This window comes from Heloderma suspectum, chromosome 2 (assembly GCF_057233095.1).
Source record: "Heloderma suspectum isolate Gila_16-S chromosome 2, 16-S_ref, whole genome shotgun sequence".
NCBI classification, from domain to species: domain Eukaryota; kingdom Metazoa; phylum Chordata; class Lepidosauria; order Squamata; family Helodermatidae; genus Heloderma; species Heloderma suspectum.
This window is the reverse complement of record NC_139459.1, coordinates 370,793,862-370,812,504: the sequence shown is the minus strand read 5'-3', so window position 1 is coordinate 370,812,504 and position 18,643 is coordinate 370,793,862. Positions and strand designations below refer to the sequence as shown.

The 18,643-nt window shown below is 46.8% G+C and overlaps 1 protein-coding gene across 1 annotated transcript; it reads left to right on the top strand.

The window, feature by feature from the left end:
• Positions 1-15: 15 nt before the first annotated feature.
• Positions 16-18,417, top strand: LOC146356061 (uncharacterized). Its single transcript, XM_084831433.1, has 7 exons — positions 16-2,268; positions 4,495-5,143; positions 5,430-5,559; positions 9,294-9,376; positions 10,438-10,564; positions 11,841-11,936; positions 14,888-18,417. The coding sequence occupies exons 2-7, from the start codon at positions 4,643-4,645 to the stop codon at positions 16,186-16,188; spliced, it is 2,238 nt and encodes a 745-aa protein (XP_084687559.1). The 5' UTR covers positions 16-2,268; positions 4,495-4,642; the 3' UTR covers positions 16,189-18,417.
• The last annotated feature ends 226 nt before the right edge of the window (positions 18,418-18,643 follow it).

Genomic DNA, 18,643 nt, shown 5'->3' with positions numbered 1-18,643 from the left:
TCCCCCTTTTCTAGTCTGATATCGTGGGAGATAAGCCCTTTGGTTTGTAAGACCTACCCTAGGGTTCTTTATAACATACCCTCAAAGGAAAGGCCCAAATGTACTTTTTGGCAACAACACTTCGAGGAAGCATTGAAGGCATGGGAGAAAAAGTTTAAGCATCGCCCTCTCTAATAGTGAAATTAGCTGGTAAGTGCCAACAGAAATGGAGCCAGAACAGGGCTACTGCTAAACAAGAGGGAGGTATTAGCCAAAAAAGTCCCACCCCAGTGAGAACTGAGCAGGTTCAGTAGCCATGTTGAATGTCAGTTAGAAAAGTACAGTGGAAAAGGCTTTCATACTTTGTGTGCTAATCATTGACTCTAGCATTTCATCACCCTCGGCTCCTCAGAATACCAAAGAGCTGCCATGCCTCTACAACTGGGTCAAGGACGCTGTGCCAGTACCCCATGTCATCCCCTCATTCCAAGCAGAGACCAGGGCTTCAGCAAAACTGCTGGCTAAACCTGCAGGAAAATCCCCCCATCCACAGTTCCTTTTCCCCTAGACCCACACAGAAAACCAGATCCAAAGTCTGTCCTGCCACATGTGTTGGGCCAGATATAATTTCAGACGTGTTAAAGGTATACAAGCCTTGGGGTCCAACACCATGTTTGAGGCCACCTCCTTTAGCTCAGGCAGGGAGAGTTGTTGGGCAGCAGAGCAAACGGTGTGCCAACAGAATCTCAATGCTGTCTCAGGTTCCTCATATGAGTTACAGACACTCAAAACTGACTATTGGTTTTAATTCAGTGGTCTAATCGGCATTCGAATGTGGACCTTTGCAACCCAGTGGGTCGAGCACTAAAGCATGGCCTTTGTCAAACACAGACTCGAGATTTTAACAAACTAATCAGTTGGTTTATTGATACACAATGACTGAAAATAATCTCTTCATATAGACAATATTATGAATTTGAAGACACATATAATTGGTATTCTGATGCACACACACTCCAACACCATACGTACCTGAAATTTTTGATACCACTTCTTTCATCTCATGAAGTGGACTATACTCCACGAAAACCTATTCCAGAATAAATGTATAAGTCTTTAAGGTGCCACAAGATTCTGCTTTCTGATGGAAGCAGTACCTCCATCTTGTCTGGATTGAGCTTGGGCTTGTTAACAGATCCAGCCCTTCACTGCATCCAAGCAAGCAATCAGTTGACAAAGACAGGTAGAGCTAGGTATCATCAGCATAGTGGTAAGACCCAGCCCCTAAACTCCAGATGACCTCTCCCATCAACACGTAGATGTTAAGCCAGGGAATGGCAGAAAGTGGATCTCCAGATGTTTTGGACTTCAACTCCCAGCATTCTTGGGCATTGGTCATGCTGGCAGGAACTTCTGGAAGTTGAAGTCCAAAACATCTGGAGATCGGCCTACCCCTGGGTTAAGCAGTATAGGGAATAAGAGTACAGGCTGAATATGGGTTGTCATTACGAGCGAATCCTGTACTATGGTTTAACGGTGGGTTGTTAACCATGAAAACCGAGGAAGAGAACCCATGGCTTGTTGTTGGATTGTGAACTTTGTGTTTAACAACCCATAGTTAAATCATACTGTGGGGGTTGCACATAACAACCACAATTCAACGACAACCCATATTTATTTGATTTGTACCCTGCCTTTCTACCAAAAATGGTGCTCAAGGCAGGGTGCAAATCATGCTCAACCCATAGTCGTCATGTGCGAACCAGGTCATTATGCAGCAATTGTTAAACAACTGGGAGTTAGAAACCTTTGCAGATCTCCTCCAGATCATCCAGAGATCTACCTGGACTAGCTTCTGCCCACCCCGCGTGTAAATCCCAATGCTGTATTCATTTAACCCCAAACTCTGAATATATGCACACAAATTTCCCCCCACCCCATCCCCCAAACTGTTTGTGGCCATCAATTTATCCATTAACATCCTCCCCCTCGCTTTCCTAAGCTGTTCACTCATGGACTTCTTAAAATGGACTTCTTAATATCCCATCCTTTGCTCTCTTTTTTTTTAGCTGCAATGAACCCGAGTGCCACTTTTGTCCCTTCCACGCGAAGGGTTAATCTTACTGAGGGTTGCATTCCTAGAAGGGCCCTGCAGGATGGGGGAAAGGCAGCATGCACTGCTTTGCTGGAAGCGCTTCCTGCCAGCCCTTCCTCCCCCCCCCTTCCTCCCCCTCCCCCTGCAAAGGGGCCTTTGCATTTTCTCCACTGGCTCCTCCGGGGAGAGACCTGGTGAGTGCAAAATGTATTGGGGAGGAGAAGGGGAGACAGGGCTGGTGCAAGGGCGACTACTCAGGATGGCCGCATGCTGCCTGGAGCATCAGTTGCAGCATGATTCTGAGTAACAGTTGCTAGGGTGCAACAGCAGTGTGCTGGGGGGGGCAATGCCCTCCTGCCCTGCTTGTGAGACTGCCCAGAGACATCTGGTTGGCCACTGTGGGAAACAGGACGCCGGGCTTGATGGACCCTTGGTCTTCTGACATGGCCCACGATCCTTACTCATCATCTGACGTTTGACTTGGCTATGACCCATGGTTACGAAGCAGTGGCACCGCGAGGGTTGGTTCCTGGGGCCAAAGTCCAGGCCCCCGCAGACCCCCCCACCCCCAGAAAATGACCCCCCCCCCAGAAAGCGGCAGAAGCCGTCTCTAATTTTATTCTCGTAGCCACGACAGTGCTACGGGTTGAGCGAGTTTACGATGCAAACTGCACGTGCTCAAGAGTATTTATTTATGTTTTAAACTGGGGATGGCAAACACTCTTGTTGCTCTAACATATCAGGAATGTAGAAGTGGCTGTGAACCGTGGAGTGGCAGTTGGGAATGCAAGTGGGGTGAGAGAAAAGTTAAGTCTGTGCTCCACTGCTGAAATAATACACAGCATGGCCACCCATGTATTTTATTTAAAGCATTTTTATGCCGCTCCTTGGTCCCCCCAAAAGTCTCCCGGGGTGGCTTACAGTCAGTCAGTAAAAGACAGACCCTGCCCACAGGTTTACAATCTGAAACGTTACAACACACAAGGAAAAGAGGATGAGGAGGAAAAAGGGAAAAAAGCCCCCGCCCCCAAATAAGACCAAGAGGAAGAGAAATGTTATTTATTTATTATTATTTATTATTACATTTTATATCTCACTTATTTTTCCTCTTGCAATGAACCCAAGGTGGTTTACATGGTCCTCTTCTGCTCCATTTTATCTTCACAACAACCCTGTGAGGTAGCTGAGGCTGAGAGTCAGTGACTGGCCCAAAGTCACCCAGTGAGCTTCATTTCCGAATGGAGACTGGAACCCGGATCTCCCGGGCCCCAGTCCAACACCCTCACCACTACACCACACTGGCTCTCCACTGAAGCAATGCACAGCATGTCTGTCTAAAGGGACTTCCCATAAGACCATGAAGTCCAGGGTGAAACATTTCCTAGTTTCACCACTTCTTGTCAACAAGAAGATGATAAATTAGCTCCAGAAGGGTGAGATGTGTTAGTCTATTGCTGCAAAAACAATAAAGACTCTTGTGACACCTGTAAGACCAACACATTTATTCTGGCATAAGCTTTCATAGAGTAGAATCCACTTCATCAGATGCATGAAGTGGTACCGAGAGTTTCAGGGACATATTCAGTACATATGGTGATGTGGGGTGGGAGGAGGAATTGTATACAGTGAGGCTAGAAGGAAATTATGTGCAGAAAGTAGTGGCAGTGACAATCACATTAACAGTTGCTATAGATTAGTTATTTATTGGTTTCCAGTTAAGGAAAGTATTATTCCTTTCTTTGAAGGATTTTTACCCTGCTCTTCTGACAAAAACAGCTCCAGAGCAGCTTACAAAGATCAGTAGTAAGAAAGTCCTTGTCCTGAGGCTTACAATCTAAAAGGCATGGCACAAGAGGAAAAGGGATTGGGAAGGAGGAGGAAAATGGCAAACTCGCGCTCTTGTTCTTTAGTGACAAAAGGCAAAATCAGAAGCATGGTACTGCATCAGGATCATTCCCATAGGGAAGCTGGTGGTAGTTGGCCCTATGTGGAGAGGGCAGTTCAGCTGGAACAGGCTCTGGTGTTTGCTTGCTTCATCTGCCCTCCTTGCTCTTCTGGCCAAGTTGACGGAATGGCAGTTTTTATGGCACAGTGGTGCTTGCTTGGCTGTTGTTACTAGAGCCAAAATACTGTATTAAGTAGTCGTTTTGTCTGATCTAGCAGGGCAGTTCTTATGAAATTTCAATCCAGCTGTGTTTCAAACCGCTTTGAATCCGGCTGTGTTTCAAACCGCTTTGAATCTGGCTGGGTTTCAAAGGAGTCTTTCCATGCTAGCCACCCACCGCACCATTGTGGTTGGTGCTGGCAGCACCTGGAGGAAAATCTCCGAAGCTGATCTTAGCAGCCCCCTTTCCTTCCTGGGTGCAGGACATTTCTTAGTTTGAACTGATCCTCAGCACTGAGTGTCTCTCGTTCTGCAGGGAGATTCTCCACTCTTTAACCAGGCAGATCCCGTTTTGCTTGTAAAGCATCACTTGTCTGGAGGCTGTAAGAGTTGGCAGCAGTGGCTGAAAGCCAGAGTCGCTGATTTGTGGAACTGAGACATCACCCCATTTCAGGCCTGAGACCATGGCAGTAGCAGCAGAAGAGGGAGATCTTCCAGCCTCAGGGCTCCATTTAGAGGCTACGCTGGACCAGGATCAGAAAGCAGAAGGACGAGACCTGGCGGGCTTCAAAGCAGGGAGAAGAGCAAGTGGATGCTGTCAGGCTGCCCAGGCTGAGCGTTGCATGGAATTCTGGGAAAGGACTGCGCCAGAGTTCCGGGATCAGGACATCGTGAATCCAGATGTAGAATGCCAGCGCTTCAGGCATCTCCGCTACCGAGAGGACGAGGGCCCCAGAGAGGTTTGCAGCCGTCTCCGGGGACTTTGCTGTCGGTGGCTGAAGCCTGAGAGGTGCACGAAGGAGCAGATGCTGGAGCTGGTGATCCTGGAGCAGTTCCTGGCCATCCTGCCACTGGAGATGCAGAAGTGGGTCAGGGGAGGTGGTCCTGGGAGTTGCGTCCAGGCTGTAGCCTTGGCAGAAGATTTTCTGGTGAAACAGCGAAAGGACCCAGGACAGGAAGAGCCGGTGAGCACATTACTGGCAGTAAGAGATTTAAGCTAAAATATGCTGCTATTTTGGCCCCACCCCTTTTGCTTTTGGCCCTTCCCCCTTTTGCCCTTGGCCCCACCCACCATTGGAATATGGCTCCCAAGAGCATCTCCGAAATGGAATCTGCCCTTGGGATGAAAAAGGTTCAACAGCCCTGGCCTGTAAGGTAAAGGGATACAGAGAATGTTTGTCTCTGCTGTTCCTCCTTTTAACCTCCCCTCCTTCCTGCTTGACTTTGTGGAATTCTCTTTGCTTCTGTCAGGCACAGGGGCCTTTCACTGAGGCGGTCGATTGTTCCTTTGAGACAAGGAAGACTCCACTGGATGATGACTGGCAGAGTCTCCTGTTCAGGGGGCTCCTCCAGGGAACTGATGGAGGTGGTGCCTCGCCAGGTACAGATTTCACATCCTTGGGAGCTGGATAATCTGGCTAGAGTTATTATTATAACAACATTATAACATTTATATCCCGCCTTTTTTCCTCTTGCAAGGAGCCCAACATAGCTTACATGGTCCTCCTCCTCTCCATTTTATCCTCACAACAGCCCTGGTGAGGCTGAGAGTCTGTGACTCACCTGAAGTCCACCAGGGAGCTTCATGGTCGAGCAGGGACTCAAACCCAGGTCTTCTGAGTCCCAGTCTGACACTCTAACCATTATACTACACTAGCGCTCTGTGGCTTACCAGCCAGGGGATGCTATAGTTTCAAGGTTCCGGCATTGAGCAGAGGGACAGACTAGATGACCTCCAAAGTACCTTCCAACTCTGTGATTCTACAGTGGGCTTCCCTGATTGGCTTTTCAGAAGCCCTACCTCTTGCAGCTTCTGGAGGTAGGGACATTAAATATTTATTTATTTAAGGGCACAACCCTATCAGTTGCGCCCTCAGTGATTGGAAGCCCCCGAACTCGGAAGCATGGCAGAGGCCATTGCAGAGGAAGTGGCAGAGGCCATCTTTGCCTCTCTGCCTTCCTGCCCTGCAGATTTTGCTAGACAGGCTTTGTAGCCCATGTAGTGAGGGTGCTTCAGAGTGGAAGAGAAGGAGGCTGGAGGAGGCTCAGGATAACTTGTATCCTAGCCTCTCCAGTTTCCTCCCTCTCCTACCCCCCCCAGAACGCCCCCTTTCCTCCACCTCTGAGGTCATTTTTCCAGCCTCGGAGAACAGCGGCACAATTCTTTCCACACCAGTTGTGAGAGGGTGGGGGAGGAGGGTCGGATCTCCAACTCCCCCTCCCAAGGTCGGGGTATTGCCTCCAACTTCGGAAGGGGGAATCCAAACAATCCTGTGGTCCCTGGGACTCTCACCCAGGGACCGTAGGATTGCTCTCTCCAGCACTTATACCCAAGTTCTCCAACTGGAAAGGCTCCCAGTGTGGTTTATGATAAATTTAAAAAAGACAGCCTGTCTGTCTGTCTGTCTGTCTATCTATCTATGCACTTATGTCTCACTCTTCAGCTTAGAAAGAGAGCTTACAGATTTTTTAAAAAAAAGATATTTCAGGCTTACGATCTAAAAAGACATGATACAAAAGGAAAAGAGGAGGGGGAGGGAAAAGGAAAACAAGAAAACTCAGGCACCCATTCTTAATGTTATAATGACCAGCTGTGAGCACCTGTGATGGCTGCCATGTTGATCAGATGTTGTTGGCTGTCTTATCACGACTAGCTGTGTACAATTCTGGTCACTTCACCTAAAAAGGGATATTGTGGAGCTGGGAAAAGTACAGAAAGGGCAACTCAGATGATCAAGGGGCTGGAGCAAATCCCCTATGAGGGAAGGTTACAACAGCTGGGATTGTTTAGCTCGGAGAAAAGAAGGGTAAGGGGAGACATGACAGAGGTGTACAAAATTAGGCATGGTGTGGAGAAAGTGGGTAGGGAGACATTTTTCTCCTTCTCTCGCAATACTAGAGCCCAAAGGGGTCATCCCATGAAGCTGATTGGCAGGAGTTTCAGGACAGATGGAAGGAAGGACGTCTTCACACAGCGCACTTAAACAGTGGCTGGGTTCACATGTAACGCTAACCCATTGTGGGTCATGTTCTGGAGCGTGTCATGTGGGGGGTGAAATGCCTGCCCGCAATCAGTAAATTACCCTCCCCAGATACCCGCTATCTGCAGTGGGGGTAAGGGGGCCTGGGGTAGCTTACTGTCTTGTGTGGCAGGTGCTCCGTTGATAACCCCCACCCCCCGGTAGATAAAGTCTGGCAACCATAGAGACAGTCGTCTAGAGCATCTGGAACTTCCAGTGGTGCTCTAACTGGTGCAGCCAAGCTCTATGGTTGTCAGGAGCTCCCTGGCGGCCTCTTTCAGTAGACTCCAATAGCCAACTCAAGACACAGACGAAAGGATTCTTTTCAAGGCTTTAATCCTTTTACAACTTAATGACTCTTTCAGGTGCTAATCACCAGCGACTAAAGCAAGGAACAGCAGAGTGGCCTAAGCTTCGAATAGGCAGTTGATCCCCGTTTGAAAGAGAGTCACTTGAAGACCCAGAACTTATGGGCTAGGGAGAGATCCTCCCTCTTTCCCTGGGGTACATGGGAGGCAGCCGTTGCTTGCGCGCCAAACAGGTGCTACGCCTCCTTTCCGCGCCCTCCATCGCTCGTCGCTCCCTGCGTCTGCGTCGAGCGTCCAGCAAGCCTTGTTCCTGCATTTTCTCACTGCTAGGATCACTATCTAACTCAGGAATGCCGGCAGGAGGAATCTCTGCCAGCCGCTGTGCCTGTGAGGGATGAGCGCGCTCCTCTCCCACGGATCGCTGTTCCTCCTCAGAATCAGAACTGCTCTGGGGCTCTATGGGCTCAGTTTCCACCCTGACAATGGTTGCCATCGCATAGTGATAGCCGGAGCGGCCAGCTGACCCGATTCCCACTGCGGCAGCCGCTGAGATACGCGGCCGCATCAGCGGGAGGGCGGTGCGGGAATTATGCTGCAGGGATGGGTAAGTATACTACGGCGTGCCACATGGTTCCCAGTTGTGTGAGGACTGCATGTATCGTGGTTTTCCTATCCCTCCCCGCAGTGTAGAATCATAGAATCATAGAATAGTAGGGTTGGAAGGGGCCTACAAGGCCATCGAGTCCAACCCCCTGCTCAATGCAGGAATCCAAGTCAGAGCATCAATGCAGGAATCCAAGTCAGAGCAGTGTAGTTCCCCTCCCTACTCTCCCCCCATGATTGTGTGAATGCACCCCATGTTACTCAGTTCCACAAGATGTCGTGATGGCCATCAATTTGGATGGCTTCAAAAGGGAATGGAGGAGAAGGCTATCAGTGGCTACTAGCCCTGATGGCTCTATGCTACCTCCAGTATCAGAGGCAGTGTGCCTATGTAGACCAGTGGCTGAGGAACATGGGCGGGAGGGTGCTGCTGCACTCGTGTCCTGCTTGTGGGCTTCCCATGGGCAACTGGTCAGCCATTGTGTGAACAGCTCTTACGTTCTTTATGGAAACCGTTAAAGGGAGGAGGAGCCAAACATTGCTGGTTTCTCAGCTGAGCCAATGGAGTGGCCCTGCTTCCTGTCACCCCCTCTGCTGCAGCAAATGAAATGGTTGCTGGATGACAGTTGGACAGGATGCAAAGCCTGATGAATTTGATTGGTTGGTTCTCATCACAAGGGGCTGGATAGTCAGTTGACCTTAATAAAGGGGCAGGATTCCAGTTCCCTGGGAGAGTCTTCCAGTCTTGAGATTCAGTTCCTATGTTCTTATTCCCATTTTTTTGTTCTCTGAGCTCAAGTGCTTGAGGCAAATGGAGGCTGTCCTTCTGTTAGTACATCCTCAAGGGTTTATTCCCTCTATTATTAAATGCCGTCTTGCCATGGTTTCTTTATATAAGGCAACTCTGCTGTAAGTCACACAAGACTGCCCAACACAGGTGTGTTTGACTACAACTCCCATCATCCTCAGCCATGGGGGTGACGGGTGTTGTAATCCAACATATCTGGTCAGGACCAGGTTGGGGAAGGCTGGCCTAAAGGAAGGCGTGAAGACCCATTTGCACTGTGACTAATACTATTTGTACTAGCAGTGTGTGTGTTTTTAAAACACCTGAGCTAGGAGGACGATTAAAAGTGCCTGTTTGGCCCTGGGGTTTATCTCTCTTCCTTTTCTCTTCCTCACAGGCAATGGAATGGCATCGGAGAGACACGCCAAATCTTTTCCTTTTAGTGTTGGAGTGAAAACATCCGCCATGCAGCCTGCTCAGGTAAGAGAAGGATTGTTGGGAAGATGTTCCAGAGGCGGTTTTGGTCTCTCTTTCATATCCCATGTGTCAGGGGTGAGCAACTTCAGGCTCAGGGGCCAAATCACCCCCCTCCCTCAGGATATCAGTCTGGCCTTCCAGGGTTCCCCAGCTAGCCAGGCCCCCTTTCTTCTGACCACTGATCATTTGGTGGTTTTATAGCTTTGTAACAGTTTTTCCTCCATTCTAAAAGGTTTACATGCCTCTCCCAAGGCTTCCAGTAAGTGCTTTAAGCTAAAATGTGCTGGTGTTTTAGGTTGTTTGCCCTGCCCCTTTTGCCTTTCACACCGCCCTCTTTGCCTTTGGTCCCGCCCACTGCTGGAATCCAGCCCCCGAGAGCTTTCTGAGATTGAATTTGGCCCTCAGGATGAAAGAGGTTCCCCACTCCTGACGTGTATGCTAACAATGAACTCCGTTCTCCGAGCGATGATGCTTATGTAGCCAAAACAGCACCAGCCACACACAAGAGGAGAGGTACTGGCAGGCTTGGGAGAATCTCAGAGGTGTGCGAAAGTACAAAAAAAAAAACAGAAAAGAAACCTAAGGAGGAGAGGAACCCCCAAAATAGTTCATTGACGACTTAGCATGCTCAGTGGGCATAGAAGGGTAACTCTTGAGGGGGAACTGGAAAACTGGAGGATTAGGAGGGGGAATGGAATGGAGCATTCTGAAAAAGGGCATGGCTCACAGGCTGGCTGGAACCCTGAAGAGGAGCACTCCACACATTTTGTTGCAGGTCCTGCTTCTTGTTCCCCAAAGAATGTCTCTCTTTCTCTCAATTTTTGGTACTTTGAAATCATCAAAGCTGCCCATGAGGAAACCTCTGAATTCAACTGATTTTACCAATCTGAAGCATTGAACCTTACGGGGGGGGGGGGGATTCCAAGTGGGGGGAACCCTATTTACCCCTGCCTTAATATTTCCTGTTGGATTGTGATGAGACGAGGAGGGGGATTTTCACACCCTTCTCTGGAATGATCAGTGAGAGGGAAAAACTTGTTTTTCTGTTGTTTTTTCTCTTTCAGGGCCCGGTGACTTTCAAGGAGGTGGCTGTACATTTCACCGAAGGAGAGTGGGCCCTGCTGGATCCAGGCCAGAGAGTTCTGTACAGGGAGGTCATGCTGGAGAATTATGGGATGGTGGTCTCTCTGGGTAAGGGATCCTTTGCCTTCTTTCAGAGCACAAGAGGGGGACATGGGAACCTGTTGCCAATTGCATTGCCAAGAGGCAACGGTTCTTTTTAGGATTCAGGAACAATGAACACGCTAATGGGTGAAGGCTAAAGGGTTTTTTTTTAAAGCAGGAACAAACTAACCCATCAAGAAAGCAAAACACCACAGGGCAATAATTGTAGCAAGTAACTACAGAGCAAGATTTGTTTGTTTGTTTGTTTGTAATATTTATATACCACTAAAAATAATAAAATCCCTAATTGCTTCACATATAAATATTGTTGGTAGGCTGAAATGCTTCTCCTAAGGCTTCACTACTGACAGGAAGAGCTTTAAGCTACAAGAGAATCAGGGCATCTCTTGTTGTTGTTCAGTCGTTCAGTCGTGTCCGACTCTTCGTGACCCCATGGACCACAGCACGCCAGGCCTTCCTGTCCTCCGCTCTCTCCCGGAGCGTGCTCAAGTCCATATTCATTGCACCGGTGATGCTATCTAGCCATCTCATCCTCTGCCGTCCCCTTCTCCTTTTGCCTTCAGTCTTTCCCAGCATCGGTCTTTTCCAGGGAGTTTTCTCTTCGCATTAGGTGGCCAGAATATTTGAGCTTCAGCTTCAGTATCTGTCCTTCCAATGAGCACTCAGGGTTGATTTCCTTTAGGATGGACTGATTTGACCTCCTTGCAGTCCAGGGGACTCGCAGCCTAAAATCCTGCATTTAAAACGGGGCTTTCTGCTTCCGTTTTAAATGCAGGATCACAATGGACTCCCTTTCCTTGAGCTTCCTTTCCCCCCTCCCCTTCCCCCCTGCTTCTCCCCCTCCCCGTATCTGAGTCTTCCATCATCTTTCATTGATCTCACTCCTCTTCTTGCCGCTTTTCCTCTTTTCACGGAGGAAACTGAAGTGGAACACAACAGGGTGATTCGATAGCTCATGATCTGCGATCTCTTTAAAAACAGAATGAAGGGCATTTAGTGCAGGAGACACCCTGGAGATTCATGGGGTCATGTAAAGATCCTGCAAACCTCCTCGAAGGAGCGATCTCAGTCGCAGGCTAAAAGCTCCATGTGAAGGAGCCCTCAGTGTGGTGCGGTGGTTAGAGTGCTGGACTGGGGCTTGAGGGACACCAGGGATTGAACCTGGGACCTTCTGAATGCAAAGCAGGGTCTCTACCACTGTGCTGTGGGCCCTGTTGAAGGTGAGAGCTCAGGCGTTCTCTTGTAACCCAGCAATAACCAGCTGCTTTTCTTGCTTCCCTAGAAACCCTGCTGATCCCCAAACCTGACCTCATCTACCGGTTGGAGGAAGAGGAGGAGCGAAGTGACTGGTGCACTGAGGAAGTGGCGAGATCAGCAGGTAGCTGCCTGGAAGGGTGGTAGCGGTGGGGGCTTTTTTGTTTTTTAGAGCTGTGGGAACCCTTTGATGGGCTACTGCAGGGGTCCCCAACCCTTTTGGACCCGTGGGCAAATTTGGGAATTTGAAAAACTGCTGTGGGCACCACCCCAAAGTGCCTAATCGGTGGATCACCACTTTGGCATCTACCTGTCACGTCTATGGCTCTCAGGCTCTGTCTTATTCAGCAAAAAAGTTTGTTTCAAGTCTACAGGACATGGTCTAATTTGGCTAATTGCTGGCAGTGCAATACAGCTAATGCTTCTTTTAAACATATGTTTTGGCAATGTCCAGTAGTTGCTTCTTTTTGGGAGGAAGTTATTACACAGATCAGTCGTGCACTGGAACAGTCTTTAATATTCACTGATGTCCACACTCTTTTAAATTGTTTACCTGCTTCATGGAAATTAACAAATGGTCAGCATAAATGGATTCTCTGCACCCTTTTGACACCTAAAAGATTGATATTACAGCACTGGAAGGATAAACACTCACCTCCTTCCTATAACACAATGGACTGAGGACCTTACAACGCTGTCAGTATTTGAATGGGTGGCATATAGACGCCGCCTTCAAATGGATACTGCTTTGGGTTTGCAGTCCGCTTTTGTTGAAGCCTATGTATAATTGCTAGGAAGTTGTATGTACTTCATACAAGTAAAAAAAAAATGATTTTAATAAAAAAAAATGTTTCAGGTGCCTACTGGCACCACATTGGAGAACCCTGGGCTATGGTTTTTTTCTGTTCCAGGGTGAGACCAATCCATTGTGTCACCCCCCCCCAACCTGGTGCCCTCCAGATGTTTTGGACTACACCATCAATGGCCAGGCTAGCTGGGGCTGATGGGAGTTGAGGTCCAGAACATCTGGAGAGCACCGGGTTGGCGACAGATGGTGCAGGCTTTGAGTTCTCCTGGCACATGGGTCTTGTGGCTTCATGCCATTCCCTCCTCCTGTTTCCCTTTAGTAAGTGCACAGAGAAGATGTGAGGTCTGAAACAATTTCATCCCCTCCATGTTGGTTAGCTTTTCCACATTGGACCTTGGTCCTGTTTCAATCAGCCCAGAAGTATTTCCTGTTTCTGCATGCAGCTCTATGGGACTTGCTCCTTTCCTAGAAGTTAACATCATCTTCACAAATATTTTTCTATTTGTAATCTGCCTCAACAAATGTTCTTGATCAGGCAGGATAGAAATATACTAAATAAATGAACAAACAAACAAAGAAACAAACAGGGAGTGACTCTTGATCAGCCCAGAAGTATGTGCCCCTTTCCCCATCCTGCTATGTAGGACTCCCTTCCTTAGCTGCGTGTAATACCTTTATACCGTATACCTTATCTGGACAGAGATAGCCTAGCTAGAGTTATCCATGCTCTGATAACCACTTGTTATATGTGGGACTGCCTTTGAAAACAGTCTAGAAATTTCAGCTGGTCCAAAATAGGGCAGTGAGATTGTTAACAGGGACTAGCAAAGGTGATCATATTATACCAGTACTTTTTCATCTGCACTGGTTGCTAGTCCATTTCTGGGCCCAATTCAAAGTGCTGGTATTAACATTCAGAGCCCTAAACAGCTTGGGGAGAGGTTACCTGAAGCATCGTCTCCTCCCATATACACCTGCCCGGACCCTAAAGTCAGCTTGCACCCCAGAAGGTACAGATAAAACATAGTACCACACACTAAAAAGACTATAAAATTGGACACCCAAAGGTGCAGGTAAAAACTACCACTATACACTTAAAACATTGCAAAACATTTATAGAGTTTTAAATATACACCGGACAGCGCTTTTAAATATACACCGGACAGCGCTGTATCAACTCCATCTGATACGGCGGCTGCGCCCCTTCCTTCCCGACCATCTGCTCCCATCAGTAGTACATGCCCTGGTCTCCTCTCGTTTAGACTACTGTAATGCGCTCTACGTGGGGTTACCCTTGAAGACGGTTCGGAAACTGCAGCTGGTACAGAACGCGGTGGCTTGCCTGATTAAAGGCAGCCGCCGGCGAGATCACATCACTCTAGTGCTGAAGGAGTTGTACTGGTTACCAGTTGTTTTCCGGGCCAAATTCAAGGTGTTGGTTTTGACCTTTAAAACCCTATATGGTTCCGGCCCAGCCTATCTTAAGGAGCACCTCCAGCAGCACCAGACAGGCCGCTTAACAAGATCAGCCTCGGATGGCCTTCTCTCTGTCCCATCAGCCAGGACAGCTAGACTGGTGGGGACGAGGGAGAGGGCCTTTTCTGTGATGGCCCCCACTCTGTGGAACTCCCTCCCTAGGGAACTCCATCATGCCCCCTCTTTAATGAGCTTCTGTTGTGCATTAAAAACGTGGTTGTTCAGGCAGGCATTTGGGGTGGGTTAGGGTATTTTAGAAAATGCTTTTATTGTAGAATTTTATTGTTTTAAACTGTTTTATTGTATATTGTACATCGCCCAGAGTGGCTAGGTGACCAGCCAGATGGGCGATTAATAAATTTAATAATAAAAAATAAAATAAAAGCAAGGCTAAAATAGTGAAACAATAAGTATGAATAAAACCTATTTGTATGTCTACTACTTGAAAATATACAGGTGGATCATGTCTCTGTCCTGTTGAAGTATCAGATTACAAAGCTATCTGTAAATTTTTTACATTCTTGTTTTGAAATCCTTGTTAGCAATGGCTACTAGCCATGAGGCTCTAAATTGCCTCTTTTATTAGAGGCAGCATGGCTCTGAGTGCCAGCTGCTGGAGAACAAAATAGAAGAAGGTGCTGTTTGTGGGCCTCTCATAGCTTGCTGGATTAGATTGGCCCTTAGATTCAGCAGGAATTATTGATTCAATAATTATCATCATTATTTCTGAGGAATTCTTGTGACTGAGAGACAGGAAGCCTATATTAATTGGGGGTCTTCCTATATTCCAGGATGGAAGAGGGAAAATGAGGATGAGCTTTATGAGGCTTTTGTGGAGAGAATGGAGAGTCAAGATGCAAAAGAGATTTTTGTGAATGAAGATGGACTGAGGATGCAGCTTGTAAAACAAGCCGTGAAGTGGAAAAATGAATTCCTTTATTCTCAAGACATCGAATATCATGAAATCTCATTCCGACAGGAACAATACAAAGGAAGGAGAAGGAATGAGTGTTTGGTATGCGGGCAAATCTTCAGTCATAAATCAAGCCTTGTGACTCATCAGAGAATCCACACAGGTGAGAGACCGTATAAATGCGCAGAGTGTGGGAAGAGCTTCAACCGGAGAACGCGACTCACATCACATCAGAGGCTGCACACAGGGGAGAAACTGTATAACTGTTCGGACTGCAGCAAGAGCTTTTGTGAAAAATCAAGTCTTAACGCCCATCAGAGAATTCACACGGGAGAAAAACCCTTTAAATGCTTGAGCTGTGGGAAAAGCTTCAGTCGTAGCTCAAACCTTATTGCTCACCAGAGAATTCACACAAGGCAGAAACCCCGGAGCCACTCAAAAGGTAGCAAGGGCTTCTCTCTTCAGTCTAAGCATATTCCCCAGGAGAGAATTCATACAGGAGAGGATCTGTGTAATTCCTCAAACTTTAGCAAGAACATCTGTGATGAATCACATTTTCTTGAACATCAAGAAATCTATGCAGGAGAAGAAATGTATAAATGTTTTGACTGTGGGGAGATCTTCAGTAAGAGCTCACATCTTTTTACACATCAAAAAATCCACTTAGAAGAGAAACCATATAACTTCTGTAGCGATAATTTTTGTGACAAATCTAGCCTTTTGACCCATCAGGGTGTCCACTCAGGAGAAAAAATGTATAAATGCTCAGTGTGTGAAAAGAGCTTCACTCGGAACTGGAGCCTCATTACGCATCAACGATACCACAGAGGGGAGAAACCATATAAATGTGCAGACTGCAGCGAGAGCTTTTGCGATAAATCAAGCCTTATCAGGCATCAGAGAATCCACACTGGAGAGAAACTATATAAATGCTTCATTTGTGAGAAAAGCTTCAATCAGAGTACAAACCTTTTTACGCACCAGAGAATTCACACAGGAGAAAAGCCCTATAAGTGTTTTGACTGTGGGAAAAGCTTTAATCAGAGCTCACATCTTATCAGGCATCAGAGACTCCACACTGGAGAGAAACCATATAAATGCTCAGAATGTGGGAAAAGCTTCACCCAAAGCCCTAATCTCATTAGGCACTGGAAAATCCATACCAGAGAGAACACTTAGTAATGTTTTCTTCACTTTATGAAAGTGTGTCACTCAGAGCACAAGAGCACGACACATCAGATAAAGTGTTTTATGAAATAGCAAAGAGCTCACACAAACAAAATGACTGATACGGTCATGCTTCAGGATGGTTTCACATGCATGTCACATTTTACTCTATCCCTTAACTTTTTCCTCAGGTGACTGTGGTCCCTTCCTAATAGTTTAGGCAAGGTAGAACATTAGAGCTGAAAGTATGAATGTTCTCCGAGTCTTTTCTTTTTTAAAAAAGATTGGTGCAGAGCCTGAACAGATGATGACAGAGAGATAGAAACTAGATGGTAAGTTGTTAGAATGTCTTTAGCCTACTTCACCAATTTAAATGTCACCTGTTGATGGTTTTAAATTGTTTGAAATAGGTGCTCTCTCTCCCCGTTCTCCTTGCCCCAAAGCATGCACTTATTACAAGATTTATGTTTTAGTTTGGGTTAGTGTCCTGTTCCCTCCACCACCGCTGTCCATCTTGGGTTCCTCAGGCTGAAACAGCAGGGAAACGATCCAGCCAAGGAGTCAGTGCTAGAGCACCAACTGGGAGCTGGTCAGAAGGAGGTGTTACACCAGCAACATCCAGGTGGCAGGTGGAAGGTTTTATAGGTATCACAGGTGCCCCAAATGTTCCTTGAGCATCAGTGGGCGATGCAGCAACTGGGACTGGCTAACTGGTAATAATAAAGAATATATACAAGAATATCTGATAACATAATTTTATCTGTGCAAGCTAAAAACATATGTTAAAACAATAGAGAAAGGACAATATTATTGTGCTGTAATGTCCTACAATGCCAGAAGTGACCAGTACCAAGGAGAACCAAAACCGAATGCATTTTGACACAAGGTCACCATCAGTGGTCTAGTGCATAAGAAATGGTTTAGTATGTAAAAGGTCTATCAGAAAATAAGAAAGCTTGTATATACAGACACATTTTACAGGCCCAGTTCCTCGCAATGACAAACAACAAAGGACGCTGCAGTGTCTAAACCTGTGAATATAAAAAAAAATTGTATTTAAAAGGTGTAATGTTTAAAACTGCTACTTAAATCTGTATTAAAATACACAGGTATGTTTTATTAAAAAACTCACCAATTAATGGATCTTGCCAGACCTGAGCTGATATATGTACATGCCAAAACATGTGCATGCTGCAATAGAAAATCCATGAGCGCGGCCACGAGCTGGAGTACCAGGTACCGAAAGCCTTGTGCCTCTGGATGCGCACTGCGCCTTCTGGTCTGAGCTTTGACTCAGGTTGAGCCCTGTCTCTGCTCTGGGATCCCAGGATGACACTGGGGGGTCCAGAGCAGTTGTGTGTGCAAAGAGTGGGGGTGCATCAGGTCCCCACACACAAACACTGCAGCCATCCCAAGTGGAGCATCTCTCAGGGTTTGGTCTCAGGGTGTTTGTCTTGTGTCCCAGTATATGCAGAAACTGACAGTGGGGGCCTCCTGCTCTGAGGAGGAGGTCTTGTCCAGGCCTGGAACTGGTCTGATCCACTGAGCCTTCTGTGAAGGGACTCAGTACATAGACTGCTGGCTGAGAATCCAAAGCCAACACACTGTGGGCCAGAGTACCTGAATTTGTGCAAAGCTTGCAGAACTTGGGAGGTTGTCATAGGGGTTAGCCATACCCACTCTGTTAGATTGCATGATGGCTGTATTAAAAGCACTATTATTTTTACATTGGGTTGGTCCTCATCCTTTGTAATATTTGTCTATTTATTTTGATTTCATATATTTCCTAGCCACCTTTCAAGACCACAAGCGTCCCAAGGGGGTTTACAGTATAAAACAGTATAATTCAATACTGAAAAATTGTAACAATCCCTTGTGATTTTAAAATAAGCCAATTGAAATATAACACATTTAATTAATTGGCAGCAGCCAATACAATCAAACCCTATCAGTTCTCTTATCAAGATGAGGAGGAGCGGATGGGCAATCACGCAGGAATCAAATAAACATATATAAAATATTTATTATCATTATTCTATTCCTATCCTGCCTTTTTTCCTTTGCAAGGGACCCAATGTGGCATACATGGGCCTCCTCCTCTCCATTTTCTCACAACAACCCTGTGAGGTGGGTTAGGCTGAGCGTCAGTGACTGGCCCAAAGTTACCCAGTGAGCTTCATGGCTGGGTGGGGACTAGAACCTGGATCTCCTGGGTCCTAGTCCAACACTCTAACCACTACACCACACTGCCTCTCTGGTGATATTTAATATTTACTCATATCTACTTTGTTTCAAGATCTTCAACAGTAGCAATATTAATTAAACAACTAATATAACTCACCAGACCAAATATGAATAACTCCAAGCCTAAACCATGGCTATTTCTTGCTACTGGTCTTAAGACAGTGACAGAAGAGGAACTCTTTCACAGTTCCTCGGACTGCCATCTCTGGCCTAGGTGGCTGAG

Coding starts and splice junctions, on each gene's coding strand:
- LOC146356061 (XM_084831433.1), top strand. CDS start 4,643: ATGGCAGTAGCAGCAGAAGAGGGAGATCTTCCAGCCTCAGGGCTCCAT. Junction 5,144..5,429: donor ACCCAGGACAGGAAGAGCCG/GTGAGCACATTA, acceptor TGCTTCTGTCAG/GCACAGGGGCCTTTCACTGA. Junction 11,937..14,887: donor GGAAGTGGCGAGATCAGCAG/GTAGCTGCCTGG, acceptor CCTATATTCCAG/GATGGAAGAGGGAAAATGAG.